Source organism: Tachyglossus aculeatus, chromosome 4 (assembly GCF_015852505.1).
Source record: "Tachyglossus aculeatus isolate mTacAcu1 chromosome 4, mTacAcu1.pri, whole genome shotgun sequence".
NCBI lineage: Eukaryota > Metazoa > Chordata > Mammalia > Monotremata > Tachyglossidae > Tachyglossus > Tachyglossus aculeatus.
Window position 1 is genome coordinate 46,946,799 of NC_052069.1, and position 16,650 is coordinate 46,963,448.

General features: G+C 45.4%; 1 protein-coding gene across 4 annotated transcripts in view; it reads right to left on the reverse strand.

The window, feature by feature from the left end:
* Positions 1–16,650, reverse strand: part of EVI5 (ecotropic viral integration site 5) — a 307,843-nt gene that overhangs the window by 106,435 nt on the left and 184,758 nt on the right. For all 4 annotated transcript variants that reach the window (XM_038745027.1, XM_038745026.1, XM_038745029.1 and 1 more), the window contains one exon: positions 7,919–8,053. In XM_038745027.1, the coding sequence (XP_038600955.1) occupies positions 7,919–8,053 (135 nt within the window). The remainder of the gene's footprint in view (positions 1–7,918; positions 8,054–16,650) is intronic.

The following is a 16,650-nucleotide window of genomic DNA, read 5'->3' on the forward strand; positions in this document are numbered from 1 at the left end:
ATAAAAGTGACTGAATGAATGGCATTTGTTATGCGATGCCTGGCACTATTCTAAATGCTAGGGTAGATACAAGCTAATCAAATTGGACACAGTACCTGTCCCACGTGGGGCTCACGATCTGATTAATAATAGTAACTGTGGTACTTGAGAAGCGCTTACTCTGTGCCAGGCACTGTACTAAGCGCAGGGGTGGACACAAGCAAATCAGTTTTGGACACATTCCCTCTCCCAGGCTCAATCCCCATTTTACAGTTGAGATAACTGAGGCACAGAGAAATGAAGTGACATATACAGCAGACAAGTGGCGGAGCCGGAATTGGAACCCGTGACCTTCCGACTCCCAGCCCTTGCTCTATCCACTCTACCACGCTACTGAATTCAAAGCTGAAGGTCGGGAGCTCCTGCTTAATGTGGAGCGGGATGGGCCACTATTGGAGGTGTTGGAGGAGTGGAGAGGCATGTTCAAAAAGATGACAGGAATATTTAGAAAAATTATCCCTCCAGAAATCAAATGTGAAGACTGGCTTGGAGAGGAGAGAGACTGGAGACAGAAGGGTTCGGTGAGGAGGCGGGTGAAGCAGTTATGCCATGAAATGCCAAGTGCCTCTGAGAAGTATGCTGTAGCCGTCTGGATGAGCAGAAGGAGCAGACTCTAGAAACATCGTGGAAGAGGAGTTGACAGGATTTGACATCAGGCTGAATTTGGGGGTTGACAGGGAGGAAGGAGCCGGGATACTGCCACGCTTACAAGTCTGAGACGGGAAGGACGGTGATGGGGTCAACTGCATTGGGAAAGTTGGGTGGGGAATTTCAGAGGAAAGGAGGCTGAGGAGCTTGGTTTGGTACATATTGACCTAGGTGCCCTGAATGAAGGCAGGAGGAAAGGTGCGACTGCAGAGGAGGAGAGAGAGGTCAAGGCTAGCTTTGGGAATCATCAGCATCGAGGTGGTAGTTGAAGCCAATACAGCAGATGAGCTCCCCAATAGGAGGGTGAAGTAAGAGGAGGACCCAGAAAAGAACCCTGAAAGACACCCACAATTAGGTGGAAAAGGCAAAGATAGAGCTGGCAAAAGAGACAGAAAAGGGTCAACTGCAGGAAATGAACCAGGGAAAGAGACAGAAAAAAGAAGGTTAGCACATGTTTTGTTCTGTTGACTGTATCACCTGTCTACATGTTTTGTTTTGTTGTCTGTCTCCCCCTTCTAGGCTGTGAGCCCGTTGTTGGGTAGGGACCGTCTCTATATGTTGCCAACTTGTACTTCCCAAGTGTTTAGTACAGTGCTCTGCACACAATAAGTGCTCAATAAATACGGTTGAGTGAATGACTGAATAGTTCTAGGGAAAAGGGAGCTTTCTGCAGTGATGAAGGCAGCTAAGAGGTTATGGAGAATTAGTATGGAGTAGGGTCTGTTGGATTTGGATCCTAGTGCTCGCCTCAGGATAAGACCAGAAAAATCTGGCTCATGAGACTCTAACATATTCTCATTTTTTAAAGACACTCAAAAAGAATCCCCAATATCTCTTTCAATGCATCTAACCAAACCTCTCATTCTACACTTTAACCTGCTTCTTGTTTTATTCTATTAGATAATGGACTCCAATTGAACCCTATTCCACAAAATCACATTTGTTATGTATGTTTAAACCCCCAGGCGTTTTCAGTCAGAATTAGATGAAAGGCCTCAAATTCGTAAGATAAAAACAACTCAGGCCATATGCAATTAATGCAACCTTATAGCAATAAAATGATTAAATGAGAAGCAGCATGGCTCAGTGGAAAGAGCACGGGCTTTGGAGTCAGAGGTCATGTGTACAAATCCCGGCTCCGCCACTAGTCAGCTGTGTGACTTTGGGCAAGACACTTCCCTTCTCTGTGCCTCAGTTCCCTCATCTGTAAAATGGGGATTAAGATGGTGAGCCCCCCGTGGGACAACCTGATCACCTTGTAACCTCCCCAGCGCTTAGAACAGTGCTTTGCACATAGTAAACGCTTAACAAATGCCATTACTATCATTATTATTAAGCGCTTAATAAATGCAATTTTTAAAAATGCATCAAAATTGGAAAAAAGAAGAAACCATCTCAGGAGTAAGTATCTCTAGCTTTGTAAATTCATCTCCCAAGCTCTTATTACAATACTCTGCACACAGTAAGCGCTCAATAAATACAACTGACTGATAATTGACTATCATCAGGTATGGATCCAGCTCATCCTTTTATAAGGCCACCTAACCACCCCAAACTAGGGAATGCCCTGGTTCTCCTAGATGGTATTAAGCCTTCAGTTTATGCCTTCCTTCCCTTTCTCCCTACATTCAGTGGCAAAGCCCTACTGAGAGCTCACCTCCTCCAGGAAGCCTTCCCAGACTGAGCCTCCTTTTTCCTCTCCTCCTCCCCATCCCCCCCGCCCTACCTCCTTCCCCTCCCCACAGCACCTGTATATATGTTTGTACAGATTTATTACTCTATTTATTTTACTTGTACATATTTACTATTCTATTTATTTTGTTAATGATGTGCATCTAGCTTTACTTCTATTTATTCTGATGACTTGACACCTGTCCACATGTTTTGTTTTGTTGTCTGTCTCCCCCTTCTAGACTGTGAGCCCGTTGTTGGGTAGGGACCATCTCTCTATGTTGCCAACTTCTACTTCCCAAGCGCTTAGTACAGTGCTCTGCACACAGTAAGCACTCAATAAATACTATTGAATGAATGAGCAACTGGAACATCATCAATCCCAGAGGACTTGCCATCACTTCACTTTCTTTTCATTAAATTTCCCTGTTGGTTGAGGAAAGACAGACGTCTAAACAATTTGCTCACCATTAGTGAGTTTTCCAAAGAGTTTTTAGCAGTTTTATGCTTTATAACAGACAGCGGTGTTTCAGGTTTGGCTGCTTCATGTGTTGATATTTTCGGGATTCCTCGTGATTGTTCCCACTGTTTTATTTAGTGTTCTACCTTCATAGAATCTCTTCTTTTCTTTCCATCCAAACTGCCCCTGCATTGATCCAAGAACTCATCCTAACCCACCAAGACTATTGCATCTGGCTCCTTGCTGAACTCCCTGCCTGCTGTCTCTTCCCGGTCCAGTCCATACTTCACTCTGCTACCTGTATCGTTTTTCTAAAAATAATATTCGGTCTTTGTCTCCTCACTTGTCAAGGATCTCCAGTGGTCTACATCAAACAGAAACTCTGCACCGTTGACTTCAAAGCACTCAATCAGCTCAGCCCCTCCTATCTTACCTGGCTGATTTCCGACTATAACCCAGCCTATGCAGATACCACCACTATGCGATAATTTCCAAATCTAGATCTCCAGCCCTGATCTCTCCCCCTCTCTACAGTCTCGCATTTCCTCCAGCATTCAAGGCATCCTTACTTGGAGGTCCTCCTGTCTTCTCAAGCTTAACGTGTCTAAAACAGAGCTTCTTATCTTCCCACCCAAACTCTGCCCTCCCCCTGACTTTCCCATCACTGTGGACAGCATCTTGGAGTTATCCTTGACTCACCTCTCTCATTCAACCCACACTTTCAATCTGTCACTAAATCCTGTCAGTTCAACCTTCACAACATCGCTAAAATCTGCCCTTCCATTTCCATCCGAACTGCTACCATGTTAATCCAGGCATTTATCCAATCCCGCTTTCATTACTGTATCAGTCTTCTTGCTGACCTCTCTGTCTCCTGTTTACCTCCACATACCAGTCCACATTTCACTCTGCTGCCTGGATCATTTTTCTACAAAAAAAATATTCAGTTCAAGCTTCCCTGTTCCTCAAGAGCCTCCCGTGGTTGCCCTTCCACCTCCGCATCAAACAGGAACGCATTACCATGGGCTTTAAAGCAGTCGATCACCTTGTTCCCCCCCATCATCATCATCAATCGTATTTATTGAGCGCATACTGTGTGCAGAGCACTGTACTAAGCGCTTGGGAAGTACAAGTTGGCAACATATAGAGACATCTCACCTCACTGCTCTCCTACTACGACCCAGCCGGCACTCATTTCTTCTCTAATGCCAACCTATTCACTGTACTTCGATCTCGTCTATCTCGCCGCTGACCTTTCACCCACGCCCTGCAACTACCCTGGAAAACTCTCCCTCTTTATATCCAGCAGACGATGACTCTCCCCACCTTTAAACCCTTATTGAAGGCATATCTCCACCAAGAGGCCTTCCCCGCCTAAGCCCTCATTTCCTTTTCTCCCACTCCCTTTGGCATCACTCTGTTTTGCTCCCTTTATTCACATCCCCCCATGCCCCTAGAAGTTAAGTACAAATAGCCATTTGTTAAGCGCTATGTGCAAAGCACTGTTCTAAGCACTGGGGGAGATCCAAGGTAATCAGGTTGTCCCACATGGGGTTCACAGTCTTAATCCCCATTTTCCGGATCAATCAATCGTATTTATTGAGCGCTTACTGTGTGCAGAGCCCTGTACTAAGCGCTTGATGAGGTAACTGAGGCAGAGAGAAGTTAAGTGACTTGCCCAAAGTCACACAGCTGATAAGTGGTGGAGCCAGGATTAGAACCCATGACCTGACTCCCAAGCCCATTCTCTTTCCATTGAGCCATGCTGCTACAAAGCCACAGTTTATTGATATTAATGTCTGTCTCTCTCTCTCTAGACTGTAAACTCATCATGGGTAGGGAATGTGTCTGTTATACTCTTCCAAGCTCTTAGTTCAGTGCTCTGCACACAGTAAGTGCTCAATAAGTGACTGATTTTGCAGGATAATGCCCTGTTGCACTTGTTTACTCATTAATTACATTTCTACTATTTAAGCACTTCTTCCTCCTATCTGTAGAGAACAGCGTGGCTCAGTGGAAAGAGCATGGGCTTTGGAGTCAAAGGTCATGGGTTCAAATCCCAGCTCCACCAATTGTCAGCTGTGTGACTCTGGGCAAGTCACAACTTCTCTGGGCCTCAGTGCCCTCATCTATAAAATGGGGATTAAGACTGTGAACCCCCCATGGGACAACCTGATCACCTTGTAACCTCCCCAGCGCTTAGAACAGTTCTTTGCACATAGTATGAGCTTAATAAATGCCATTATTATTGTTATTATTATTATTATTATTCTATGTGCCTCCAGTGTTGGATTTTAGCTGTCCATCCTAATCAAAGAACTATGGGTGTGTGCGGCAAAGGAAAACGCTTACAAAGCCTGGAACTGTTTTGGCTTTGCCACCTCGTTAATTCATCCTGAGAAGTATCTGTTCCAAAAGAGTCTCCCTTTTCTTGACTGCAGTGTGTCAGAGAGCAAGGCCACAGCCGGAGCAGTGTTCTTCAAAATCCTCAGGAGGCTAGCAAGGGAATTATATTAAAGTATGACCCCCCCCCTCTAGACTGCAAGCTTGTTGTGGGAAGGGAATGTGTCTATTGTTATATCATCCTCTCCCAAGCGCTCAGTCCAGTGCTCCGCACCCATTAAGCGATCAATAAATATGACTGATTACAAACTCCATTGGGCAGAGGGGCTGGTTTTGCTTACACTTCCCAGATGATATCGGGGCATCCTGGGAGGAGAGGGGGAAAGCCCTCCATTCCCCACTGGCGTTGTGGCCACGTTCTCCTGAGGGAGAACCTAAGAGAAAGCAACATGAAGTTTCTGGCCTTGCTGTGATGTTCTGTGGCTTATTTGCTCCCCTAAAAACCAGCCAGAAGCCATCTCCTCATAGTAGTCTCCCTCTGAGCTTAATATACCTGGAATCAAATGGAAGCTAAAACAAATTTATTTGAAGATTACCTTAATCTAAACTCTGCTTCTGCTCATTTTCCCAAATAAGCCCTTAGGCAGCCACCTGGTTTCTGAATTTTGTTAATTCATTCATTCATGCATTCAATCGTATTTATTGAGCGCTTACTGTGTGCAGAGCACTGTACTAAGCGCTTGGGAAGTACAAGTTGGCAACATATAGAGATGGTCCCTACCCAACAGTGGGCTCACAGTCTAGAGGGGGGAGACAGACAACAAAACATACAGACAGGTATGAAAAACTTCAGAACAAATTCATTCATTCATTTAATTATATTTATTGAGCGCTTACTGTGTGCAGAGCACTGTACTAAGCGCTTGGGAAGTACAAGTTGGCAACATATAGAAATGGTTAATCAGATCATTACCTTGGCCCTGTTGACCTTGAACCTAGGTGGCTTTAAGTATTACCCTACAAACTTCTACTTAAGATTTCCGTTATGATCCTCTTCTCCAATTTGTGATACTGATTAAATCCCGACTTTGACCCATCTTATCTTATTTGGGAATCTGGTTGGGCTATGGTCATTGAAGCCTTTACAGAACTATCAGCTGGGGTCCTAGCTGGAGTTTTTAAAGTCTCATAAATTTTCTTGGAGAACCCTAAATGACAAATGGCTGACTGGGGTTCTACCTCAGGGTTACCTAGCTAAATAATCTTAATTTTGATCTCCTGAGGGAAAAGCCTTGGAGTCTAATAATAATAATAATAATAATGGCATTTACTAAGCGCTTACTATGTGCAAAGCACCGTTCTAAGCGCTGGGGAGGTTACAGGGTGATCAGGTTGTCCCCCGGGCGGCTCACAGTCTTAATCCCCATTTTACATATGACGTAACTGAGGCACAGAGAAGTTAAGTGACTTGCCCAAAGTCACACAGCTGACAATTGGCAGAGTTGGGATTTGAACCCATGACCTGACTCCTAAACCCATGCTCTTTCCACTGAGGCACGCTGCTTCTCTAATAGCCATACTAGTCTAGCCACAAACAACTGACACCCCGTTTACAGTTGGGGCACAGCTATGCCTGAGGTTTTAACTGTGTGCTTAAAATATTTCTCATCTTCCCTCCTATCAGTTTCTCAATTTTAGCTGACCATACAGCAGCTGCTTGGGCAGCCTCCTGCGATTCATTCTCCCCTTGCCTCCTGTCTCTCCCCACGCCTCTCCGTACTTCACTCTGCTGCCCAGCTCATTTTTTTACAAAAACGTTCAGTCCACGTCTCCCCACCCGTCAAGAACCTCGAGTGGTTGCCCTCCCACCTCCACAAAAAGAAATTCCTTACCATCGACTTTAAAGCAGTCAATCAGCTCACCCCCTCCTACCTAACCTCAACAGTCTACTACAGGTCAGCCCACACACTTGGCTACTCTAGCCCCAGCTTATCCACCGTGCCCTAGTTTCATGTCCCTCGCCGCAGACCCCTTTCCCACATCATCCCCGTGAGCCCGTTGTTGGGTAGGGACTGTTTCTATATGTTGCTGACTTGTACTTCCCAAGCGCTTAGTACAGTGCTCTGCACACAGTAAGTGCCCAATAAATACGATTGAATGAATGAATGAATGAAACTCCCTCCCTTTAGCATTCTGTCCCTCCTCACTACTCTTAACTTTTGTCCCCCTTCTAGACTGTGAGCCCGTTATTGGGTAGGACCCATCTCTGTATGATGCCAACTTGTACTTCCCAAGCGCTTAGTACAGTGCTCTGCACACAGTAAGCACTCAATAAATACGATTGAATGAATGAATGAATATAACACCTCCAGTCACATACATAAAAAGTGAAAGAGACCCTGCTCTGAAATTCTCATTATTCATTCATTCGTATTTATTGAGTGCTTACTGTGTGCAGAGCACTGTACTAAGCGCTTGGGAAGTACAAATTGACAACATATAGAGACGGTCCCTACCCAACAGTGGGCTCACAGTCTTCTGTATCAATAATCTAAAAATGGTTATACCTGTTACAGTGCATTGACAGCCAATGCAGGCAGGATTCCCACCTACCTACTCTCTTGTATTGTATTCTCCCAGGCACTTAATACTGCAGTTTTCACACTGTATATGCTCAGTAACCACCAACTGATTGCCATTCACCTCCAGTAAGGAAGATCTTCTTTTGATACCGTGAAATATGAATGTGGCTTTTACCTTCTCTATATCTAAGATCTTATCCTGCATCTCTTTCAGTGCACACTGAGATTCGGCTTCACTCAATCTGGCTTGGACCAATTCTTTTTCCAACTGGAGCACAAAATCTTCGCTGTAGCGGGAAGTGCACTTATCCTATAAAAATGTACAGATATATGTTAGAATCACATGGAAGCATGAACAAGTTCGCAGCATCAAAAAAAAAAGTTCAGAGTCTATATTATTACACGTGTTTCCATTTTTCAGTGCCTTGCGAAGTTGGACAGGCTCCTCTCAAATTGCTCTACATGCATGTGTGCTTATTATAACATACATACGCCCCGGGTAGGGGAGGGGTCTCCATCTGGATAGTCTGCAAGTGATTTAAGACGTTAAGCTCCTTTGTAGGCAGGGCAAGTGCCTACCAAATCTGCACGCAGTAAAGGCTCCGGAAATACTATTGTCCGATTGGCGGGACACGGGGAGGCATGCTGGAAAGCAGCATGGCATTGTGGATAGAGCACGGGCCTGGGAATCACAAGGTTATGGGTTCTAATCCTGGTTCCGCCACTTGTCTGCTATGTGGCTTTGGGTAAGTCCCTTCACTTCTCTGTGCCTCAGTTACCTCATCTGTAAAATGGAGATTCATTCATTCAATCGTATTTATTGAGCGCTTACTGTGTGCAGAGCACTGCACTAAGCGCTTGGGAAGTACAAGTTGGCAACATAGAGAGATGGTCATCATCATCATCATCAATCGTATTTATTGAGCGCTTACTATGAGCAGAGCACTGTACTAAGCGCTTGGAAAGTACAAATTGGCAACATATAGAGACAGTCCCTACCCAACAGTGGGCTCACAGTCTAAAAGGGGGAGACAGAGAACAAAACCAAACATACTAACAAAATAAAATAAATAGGATAGATATGTACAAGTAAAATAAATAAATAAATAAATAAATAAATAGAGTAATAAATATGTACAAACATATATACGTATATACAGGTGCTGTGGGGAAGGGAAGGAGGTAAGATGGGGGGGTGGAGAGGGAGACGAGGGGGAGAGGAAGGAAGGGGCTCAGTCTGGGAAGGCCTCCTGGAGGAGGTGAGCTCTCAGCAGGGCCTTGAAGGGAGGAAGAGAGCTAGCGCGGCGGATGGGCAGAGGGAGGCCATTCCAGGCCCGGGGGATGACGTGGGCCGGGGGTCGATGGCGGGACAGGTGAGAACGAGGTACGGTGAGGGGATTAGCGGCAGCAGAGGAGCGGAGGGTGTGGGCTGGGCTGGAGAAGGACAGAAGGGAGGTGAGGTAGGAGGGGGAGAGGGGATGGACAGCCTGGAAGCCCAGGGTGAGGAGTTTCTGCCCGATGCGCAGATTGATTGGTAGCCACTGGAGATTTTTGAGGAGGGGAGTAATATGCCCAGAGCATTTCTGGACAAAGATAATCCGGGCAGCAGCATGAAGTATGGATTGAAGTGGAGAGAGACACTAGGATGGGAGATCAGAGAGAAGGCTGGTGCAGTAGTCCAGACGGGATAGGATGAGAGCTTGAATGAGCAGGGTAGCGGTTGGGATGGAGAGGAAAGGGCGGATCTTGGCAATGTTGCGGAGCTGAGACCGGCAGGTTTTGGTCACGGCTTGGATGTGAGGGGTGAATGAGAGAGCGGAGTCGAGGATGAAACCAAGGTTGCGGGCTTGTGAGACGGGAAGGATGGTAGTGCCGTCAACAGAGATGGGAAAGTCAGGGAGAGGGCAAGGTTTGGGAGGGAAGACAAGGAGTTTAGTCTTCGACATGTTGAGCTTTAGGTGGCGGGCAGACATCCAGATGGAGATGTCTTGAAGGCAGGAGGAGAAGCGAGCCTGGAGAGAAGGGGAGAGAGCAGGGGCAGAGATGGAGATCTGGGTGTCATCAGCGTAGAGATGAGAGTTGAGTCCCTACCCAACAGTGGGCTCACAGTCTAGAAGGGGGAGACAGAGAACAAAACAAAACATATTAACAAAATAAAATAAATAGAATAAATATGGACAAATAAAATAAATAAATAGAGGAATAAATACGTACAAACATATATACATATATGCAGGTGGTGTGGGGAGGGGAAGGAGGTAAGGCGGGGGGATGGGGAGGGGGAAGAGGGGAAGAGGAAGGAGGGGGCTCAGTCTGGGAAGGCCTCCTGGAGGAGGTGAGCTCTCACTAGGGCTTTGAAGGGAGGAAGAGAGATTGAGACTGTATGCCCTACGCAGGACAGGGACTGTGTCAAAACCGATTTGCTTGTATCCATCCCAGTGCTTGGCACATAGTAAGTGATTAACAAATACCATTATTATTATTATTATTATTATGACCCAGGGTAGCTGCCTTCCCTCAGCCCCATCACCCCGGGGACCTTACCTGTTGGAATAGTGACAATGAAGAGCTCAAATTCTCCCCACCAAAGCCTCCGCTACCATGGCACAACCTGCCGCCTCCTCCTCCTGCCTGGCAGAGCAGCCAAGATCCACAGTTCCCAAAGAGGCCCTGGCTTTCTGATAATAATAATAATGATGGTTTTTGTTAAGCGCTTACTATGTGCCAGGCACTGCACTAAGCGCTGGCGTGGATACAAGCAAATCAAGTTGGACACAGACCCTGTCCCACGTGGGGCTCACAGTGTCCATCCCCATTTTACAGACGAGGTAACTGAGGGACAGAGAAGTGAAGTGACTTGCCCAAGCTCACACAGCAGACCAGCGGTGGAGCCAGCATTAGAACCCATGACCCTCAGGTCCGTGCTCTGTCCACTACAACATGCCTCTTCTGTCCAGGCATCTGTTAATTAGCACAATGAAGTAGCCAAGATGTCATACCCCTTTACTGAGTCTGTCTTCCTCTTTCCTATATCCCCAATCAATCAACTGTATTTCTTGAGCGCTTACTGGGTGTACAGCACAGCATGAGAAGCAGGATGGCTCAGTGGAAAGAGCACGGGCTTGGGAGTCAGAGGTCATGGGTTCGAATCCCAGCTCAGCCACTTAGCTGTGTGACCTTGGGCGAGCCACTTAACTTCCCTGTGCCTCAGTTACCTCATCTGTAAAATGGGGATTAAGACTGTGAGCCCCACATGGGACAATCTGATCATCTTGTATCCCCCAAGAGCTTAGAACAGTGCTTGGCACATACTAAGCGCTTAACAAATACCATCATTATTATTATTAGGTACTTGGGAGACTACAATCTAGACAGAGTTGGTAGATATGTTCACTGCTCACAGTGAGTTTACTGTCTCAGAACAGTTTGAAATATCTGATTTCTGAAAACCAAAGAGACTAATGGGCAAAATTGGAAGTCTCTGCTTTAATTTCAGCAAATAGAAATCTAGTTTTTGATATGCAAGTACAGTGTACACTTTATACACACAAATCAACGTACTTTACGTTTATTTGTAATAGAAAGGAGGTCACATAATTCATTAACCTCAATAAAATCTTTATGCTTTATTCAATAGTACCGGCATACCTCAGGATATGTCTGTAATGTGATCCTTGGAGACATGGGGACATTGTGAACCATTTTAGGATAAGTTTTGCCATAGACTTAAATGCAATTTGTTAGTTTCGTGTTCCGAAACCAACCACAACATAATGACAGGTTGCTAGGAATTATACTTTACTGCCTCTCCTGGCTTCTCTCCATTAATCTTTGGAGACTTTTCTAACCCTGTAAACCCCCAATCTCAACCCCCACCCCAACCCCCATGTCTTCTCACCCCACCAGTGGTTTTTTTTTGGTAATTAATAATAATAATAATTTTGGTATTTGTTAAGTGCTTACTATGTGCAAAGCACTGTTCTAACTGCTGGGGAGGATACAAGGTGATCAGGTTGTCCCATGTGGGGCTCACAATCTTAATCTCCATTCTACAGACGAGGTAACTGAGGCCCAGAGAAGTGAAGTGACTTGCCCAAAGTTACACAGCTGACAACTGAAGGAGCCGGAATTTGAACCCATGACCTCTGACTCCCAAGCCTGTGCTCTTTCCACTGAGCCACGCTGCTTCTCAATTAAGTAAGGTACACAATAAGCCCCTCGTCCCCAGCCACTGCCCCTTCAAATCATTCTTTCATTTCAATTCAATTGTATTTATTGAGCGCTTACTGTGTGCAGAGCACTGGACTAAATGCTTGGAAAGTACAAGTCGGCAACATATAGTGATGGTCCCTACCCACAGCGGGCTCACAGTCTAGAAGGGGGAGACGGACAACAAAACAAAACATGTGGACAGGTGTCAAGTCGTCGGAACAAACAGAATTAAAGCTAAATGCACATCATTAACAAAAGAAATAGAATAGTAGATATGTACAAGTAAAATAAATAGAGTAATAAATCTGTACAAACATATCAGAGAAGCAGCGTGGCTCAGTGGAAAGAGCCCGGGCTTTGGAGTCAGAGGTCACGGGTTCAAATCCCGGCTCCGCCAATTGTCAGCTGTGTGACTTTGGGCAAGTCACTTAACTTCTCTGGGCCTCAGTTACCTCATCTGTAAAATGGGGATTAAGACTGTGAGCCCCCCATGGGGCAATCTGATCACCGTATAACCTCCCCAGCGCCTAGAACAGTGCTTTGCACATAGTAAGCACTGAATAAATGCCATCATTATTATTAGTAGTATATATCCAGGTGCTGTGGGGAGGGGAAGGAGGTAAAGCGGGAGGGATGGGGAGGAGGAGAGGAAAAAGGGGGCTCAGTCTGGGAAGGCCTCTTGGAGGAGGTGAGCGCTCAGTAGGGCTTCGAAGGAATCATGACCTTGACCTTGGGTAAGTCACTTGACTTCTGTGCCTCAGCTGCTTCATCTATAAAAATGGGAATAAGATGCCTTTTCTCCCTCCCGCTTAGACTGGGGGCCCCATAAGGGGGTCAAGGATTGTGTCCAATCTGTTTATTGAGACTGTGAGCCTCAAATGGGACAGGGACTGTGTCCAACTCGATTTCCTTGAATCCACCCCAGCACTTAGTACAGTAACTGGCACACCGCTTAGCAAATAATAATAATAATAATAATAATAATAATAATAATAATAATGGCATTTATTAAGCGCTTACTATGTTCAAAGCACTGTTCTAAGCACTGGGGAGATACAAGGTGATCAGGTTGTCCCACGGGGGGCTCACAGTCTTAATCCCCATTTTACAGATGAGGTAACTGAGGCCCAGAAAAGTGAAGTGACTTGCCCAAAGTCACACAGCTGACAAGTGGTGGGGCCGGGATTTGAACCCATGACCTCTGACTCCAAAGCCTGTGCTCTTTCCACTGAGCCACGCTGCCTCTTTTTATTATTATTATTATTATTTTTAAATTTTTTCTGCCCCAGCACTTAGTACAGGCCTTAACAAATAGTAAGCACTTCACAGATACCATTATTATTAGTGATAATCAGTCAATCATATTTATTGAGCACTTACTGTGAGGAGAGCACAATGCTAAGCACTTGCGTGAATATGGAACATCAATATAAAAGACACATTCCTGCTTATAATGAGCTTACAGTTTAGAGGGGTAAAAGGACATTAATAAACATAAATAAATTATGGATATGTGCATAATAATAATAATGATTATGGTATTTGTTAAGCACTTTATATGTGCCAAGCACCATTGCCCAGCACTTAGAACAGTGCTTTGCACATACTAAGTGCTTAACAAATGCCATCATTATTATTAAGCAGTGGGGTAGATATAAGGTAATCAGGCTGTCCCCCATGGGGCTCACAGTCTTAATCCCCATTTTACAGATGAGGCAACTGAGGTATAAGTGCTGTGGGGCTGGGAGGGGGAATGAAAAAAGGGAGCCGGTCAAGGCAATGGAGAAGAAAGGAGAAAATTCTCAAAAACCCTCAAAAATCTCCAGTGGCTACCAATCAACCTACACATCAGGCAGAAACTCCTCACCCTGGGCTTCAAGGCTGTCCATCCCCTCGCCCCCTGCTACCTCCCCTCCCTTCTCTCCTTCTCCAGCCCAGCCCGCACCCTCCGCTCCTGTGCCGGCAATCTCCTCACCATTAGGCCTCGTTCTCGCCTGTCCCGCCGTCGACCCCCGGCCCACGTCCTCCCCCGGGCCTGGAATGTCCTCCCTCTGCCCATCCACCAAAACTTGCTCTCTTCCTCCCTTCAAGGCCCTACTGAGAGCTCACCCCCTCCAGGAGGCCTTCCCACTGAGCCCCCTCCTTCCTCTCCCCCTTTCTCCTCTCTCCATCCCCCCGCCTTACCTCTTTCCCTTCCACACAGCACCTGTATATATGTATATATGTTTGTATGTATTTATTACTCTATTTATTTTACTTGTACATATTTATTCTATTTCTTTTATTCTGTTAATATGTTTTGTTCTCTGTCTCCCCCTTCTAGACTGTGAGCCCACTGTTGGGTAGGGACCGTCTCTATATGTTGCCAACTTGTACTTCCCAAGCACTTAGTCCAGTGCTCTGCACATAGTAAGCGCTCAATAAATACGATTGAATGAATGAATGTGAAGAGGTACAGCTACAGCCGGCAAGATGAGGGGAGGAAATCACTGCGGGTGGTCAGACACCTGGGTTCAGCACCACCTCCTTGCCTCTTGGTCTGGGAGCCTTACCGCTTTCTGTTTCCTATTTCTAGCCCCCCCAGGGTCCGGCCCTATGCCCCTTCCCGTCTCCCCAACACCCCTGGGGTCCCTGCTTGTTATAAAGGACCTCCAAAAGCTTCAATCTTCTAGTGCAGCTAGGCCATGCAGAGTGACATAGCTGCACTCTCCTCTCCCCCTACTCCTTCTCCCCCAGCAACCCACTCCAGGCTATGGGGATAAATCGTGCCCCAAACTGGGCGAAGCAGCATGGCCTAGTGGAAAGTGGCCACGGTGACTAGCCTGCCCATGGCTGCTACACTCCACAGAAGCATGAGTTCTTATCAGCATGCCTTCAGTAGGGCGTTGCATCTTTGATATTTAAAAAATTTGGGGGGTGGGGTGATAGAGGGAGAGATAGACGAGGAGGGAGGGCCCAAGATAGGAGCCTGGAAAAGGAGCACAACTGGTAAAAAAAAAAAAAAAAAAGCACAGAGTGGGACCGGAGTGGTTTGCGGACAGGAGGGAGTGGGAAGGAATCTGATTTTCCAGCAGCAGTTAGATGCAATACTGGATGGGGCTCAGGGAGCCTGGACTATGCCAGCAATTAATTCCTGATGCATCTTTGGATACTAGGTATCGTGGCTGTTCCGAACCAAGGGTACGCCTGAATTCTGGGATGAGGATAAAGTTAAATTAATTCCATTACTACTTACCTTGCAATATCGTGAACATGGTACATCGTAAATCAAAGTTCCGGTAAAGAGATGGCTACAACTACTATGTAGAATCATATAAAAAGTAGTCTAAAATTTTGACAAATTTTGACCAGATATAAAATTTTATTGCCTGGATTATCTGCTCTTCCCTAGGATGATACCCTTTTAAGAGAACTTTGCCGAATTTGTATTTTACCCCCTCCATCAATGTTTTAAGGAGATTACCAAACGCTCACTGCGAAAGAATATTCAAATCACAGAATTCCTCAACTCAAAATCAATTTTTTTACCAACCTTAAATCAATTCAACTCCAAATGCTGAACAGGATAGTGGATTAAAACAAGATCACTACTCGCAAACAACCTTGTCAAATCAAACCAAGGCAAATCTGCATCATGTTCCACCCCTGAGGAGCCCTAGTTCTCCAAAGACTATTCCACTTACATCCCCATCTCTATTTGTAGAAACCAGGAAGGAAAACATAATGCTCTACAACTCTACACTGCCAATGAAGATGCACACAATATTTGCTGTTATGGGTTTTGGTACTTGTATTTAGTCATGTAAAAGCCCTGTACATCAATTGAAGCCGGTTTTGTGGATTAGGTGAAGGACTGAGTGTGATCCTACCAGAACTCCAATGAAAAAGTGATTTGCTGGAAACTGTAAGCTCACTGTGGGCAGGGAACATGTCTACCACCTCTGTTGTATTGTACTCTAAGCTCTCAGTACAGTGCTCTACACAAGAAAACGTTCAATAAATGCGATTGATTGATGATTTTATGAACGTGATCCACCTAATAGAAAACATTGAGCCAAGCTTAGCTATCAGCTCCTATTTATAATAATAATAATAATAATAATAATAATAATAATGGTATTTGTTAAGTGATCACTATTTGTATTTGTTGCTAATATTAATGAAGTGTGTTCTCCCAAGGGGGAAAAAAAAACCAATCAATCGTATTTATTAAGCATTTACTGTGTGCAGCGCACTGTGCTAAGCACTTGGGAGAATACAACAGACACATTCCCTGCCCACAGTGAGCTTACAGTCTATAGGAGCACAGGGAAATCTAAAACCAAGGAGTGGCATTTGTGCACAACAGCTGCACATCCCATTATCATGCAGGCACGACTGGTGGTAATTAATAACAATGGTATTTGGTAAGCGCTCACTATGTGCCAAGCACTGTTCTAAGCGCTGGGGTAGATCCAAGGTCAGGTTGTCCCACTTGGGGCTCACAGTCTTCATCCTCATTTTACAGATGAGGTAACTGAGGCCCAGAGAAGTGAAGTGGCTTGTCAAAGGTCACTCAGCAGATCAGTTGGGGAGTCGGGATTAGAACCCATGTCCTCTGACTCCCAAGCATGTGCACTTTCCATTAAGCCACACTGCTTCTCTATTCAGGTGCTTGTGAGGCAACGTCCCAGTTACAACTTTAGGAGTCCTGAG